We start from the raw sequence: 3,164 nt of genomic DNA on the forward strand, positions 1-3,164 counted from the left end.
AGGGGAGGGAGTTCCGCGTACGCTCCCCGGTGGACCTGTAAGTGGACTGGAAGTACTTCTGGTCCACTTCCAGGTTCGCTGCCAAGCATGTGGGGGGCCCCCCCAACTGTGCTCCTGTGGGACACTCCATCTGCCCCAGCATCACAGCATTCACGAGCTGCACCAGGTACCTGGAGGTACGTAGAAAAGACATTTAAAGCTGTATCTATGGCCGAAATCACTGATTCTCTGAATCAGCATCGAATCTTCAGATTTGGGCTGAATCCGAGTGCAAAATCGAATATGGCCCACTTTGCACACCCCAATACGTATGTATAGGATATATGTGTACGTGTGTGTGTGCGTGCATGCACAAGTGTGCATATATTTATGTATGTATTATAAACAGGGGCTAAACAACTGGAAGATAACATGCTTCCAATCCCTTCAAGAAGTAGGTAGAACAGAACTAGAAAAGTTGTTTTTAAGCAGACACTGGGATGTAGCACAGATGTGAAGTTTGGGTAGAAAAAGTTACATAACCTAAATATATTCATGGCTATCTTAAAGCTTTCATTGTAAGCTTGTATTTTTCATGTTTTCATGAAGTGGTAAAGATTAAAAAAAAAGTAGCTCAGAAAAAAACAAAATTAAATGAAGAGTATATTTTAATAGGTCATGTTGAATGACGTGCAAAGAATGAACTGACAGTTAAAAACAAAATTAGACAAGCAAACAAGTTTGTGTGTGTGTGTGTGTGTATAAAATAAATAATATATATTATATAAATAATAATATATATATAAAAAATGTTCTGCATTTGAATTAATAGTACAAAGATATTGAATAAAAAAACTGTAGCTTAGCAAACAAAAATGCAATTAAATTACAAAACTATTTTTCACCATTTAAAAAAAATAATTCTTTTTACCTTGTTTTTAATCAACTTTGCTCTCTGAGCAAAATTAAGGGTGGACAAAGTTTCACCAAAACACCTGGATCCAGGGTGAACATTTGCAATTATGCATGTTTTTGCATTACCTCCAAGAGAATCCTGTTTGAAAATATGAAAATGGACTATATTTGTAGATTTGTGGATAAACTCAGAAATGTACACTTCCTTCCACATGTAATCCAGTTTGTAATTTTAAACAAACCTACAGAATAGATTTATCTAACAAATTTCTGTATTTAAGACATTTTATTGCAAAGCTGACCAGGAAAGGATACAACCCTAAAAGTCTGGTTTAAAGCAACTTTCAGCCTGTATTGCAAAGCGATTCAAAACTAAGTAATATTTCAGGAACTGTTAGAAATGAACCATATACTATTACAGGCAAACCTAGAAGAGATGTACAGAGGTGGTTAGCGGTGTCAGTCTGAAGACAGGCAGAAGGTAGGTTAGGTGGCACCATATGGCATGAAGAGATCTTGCATTTGCCCTGAAAGAGACCGTTTTCTCCTGGGGCAAAGTGCAATCAGCTATTTCTGCTGTCCCAAAGCAAACCTTGCAAAATCATTCGAGATGAGCAGCAACCATTTCTTTCAGGAAAGAATGTCTGTATGGTCATCTCAGAACAGCATCCCAAGACAAACAGCCCAGTAGGTTCTTCAGGCATTCCACAATGTGCTGCTTTTACCCCAATCCCAGCCTCCTGAAGTCAGGTGACGGCTTTAGTCCTGATGGCAGAACTATATTGCCTGGAGGTGACTGGGTACAGGTGGTCTCACACGCACCTATATATTGTGAATAGCCATTCCGCACTCACAATTTGCATTAGATCAGCATTGGAACCAGGTCCATCTGAACAACTTTGGACATATCCACCGACCAGGGACATCCATCTTGTTTATCACTTGATCAAATCAATCCACTTAATTAACTCTCTTATCACTGTGTCACTGCCTTCTATATATAAAGTCTTTTCTGACATTCCATTCACAGCATTTAACCAAGTAGTTTACTCCCAGGGAAATTGCATTAATATAGTGTTGGAGTAATGCAACCACATGGTCCAATTATTGATCTCAATTGAGGACATGACAATTATGCAAGAGGTAAGGATTTTTTGGGGCGATATCTTTTATTTATCCCAGCCATGCAGTTGGTTCAAGTTAGATAAGCTTTTGAATTCAAGTTATTCTTCATCAGGCCTGAGGAGGGAAGCAAGCACAGCAATCGCTAAGAACAGTGGGTAGAGTTGTGAATCTGAAGGGAGGAGAAATTCCCAGAGGTAGCAGACAATTAGCAGAAGCTTAATTACTGGGAGATCAAGACTTATTAAAAGAAGGGCATTAATCAACTGTAACATGTAAGAAGAATTTCAGGAATCAGGTAGATTACAGTGCATCATAGTGGCATAATCGCCTAACAATTACTGTTTCTTTTCCAGAAGAAACTGTATGAACACTTGTACACTTTTAGTTTCTACTGGGAGTGGTGATTCTCCTGGTGGAAATGTAACGCCACTTGTAAATGGACAGGGTGTGTTTCTTCTTCAAAACAAATCTAGAAAAGAAAATTATGTTGTAGCAATGATGGTCCTTGCCTGAGCAAAGGAAGAACTTGGGTAAGATTGTGTTTTGCAGTTCCTTCAAAATGTTCCAAAAGTTGTGCTGAGAGCAAATTTTGAAGTCCTATTGCATGTAAGAAATCAATTTTCTCAAGAAGCATTATTGAGAGCAAACCAATCCAAAAAAACAAACAAACAATGTTTTCTTTTTTAACACTATTATATAAGGACTAAGTGTCATACATTACCCGTAGTAGAAAAGTGAGTCTGGAATCCCTGTAACAAATGTGTCTCGATTTTCCATTACCCACATCAACAAGTGCTGTAATCACTTGGCCTAGGCAGCTTAATGATCGGTTTATATTACCTGCTTCCTAAAACATAAAAGACAATGAATGAGGGGAAAAACAAACAAAACTTTCTTAATTAAGCAGGTTTCACCTTTAATAGAAAAGGAGAAAGCAGCTACAGACAGAGCACCAACCTTTAATCTCACTCCTTCTGCATGGGTATCTTTTTGTCTCTCAGATCCTGCCAAGTCTACCAAATTAAGCTGGGAGGATCGGATATTAACAATTTCATTGTTCTTCTCCATTGATTCTATTGTGATAGTGAAAACAGCATGTGACCTTGAGGACTCTCTGTTCATGGAGGTAGATGCTACACGCCGAT

General features: G+C 38.2%; 1 protein-coding gene across 1 annotated transcript in view; it reads right to left on the minus strand.

Annotated features, from left to right (window-relative positions):
* Nucleotides 1–3,164, minus strand: part of KIF15 (kinesin family member 15) — a 57,233-nt gene that overhangs the window by 40,527 nt on the left and 13,542 nt on the right. The window contains exons 9-11 of the mRNA XM_014518522.2: nucleotides 2,977–3,164; nucleotides 2,741–2,866; nucleotides 911–1,033 (exon numbers count right to left, since the gene is read on the minus strand). Of these exons, the coding sequence (XP_014374008.1) occupies nucleotides 911–1,033; nucleotides 2,741–2,866; nucleotides 2,977–3,164 (437 nt within the window). The remainder of the gene's footprint in view (nucleotides 1–910; nucleotides 1,034–2,740; nucleotides 2,867–2,976) is intronic.

The sequence above is a fragment of the Alligator sinensis genome, unplaced genomic scaffold, assembly GCF_000455745.1.
Source record: "Alligator sinensis unplaced genomic scaffold, ASM45574v1 scaffold54_1, whole genome shotgun sequence".
Lineage (NCBI taxonomy): Eukaryota > Metazoa > Chordata > Crocodylia > Alligatoridae > Alligator > Alligator sinensis.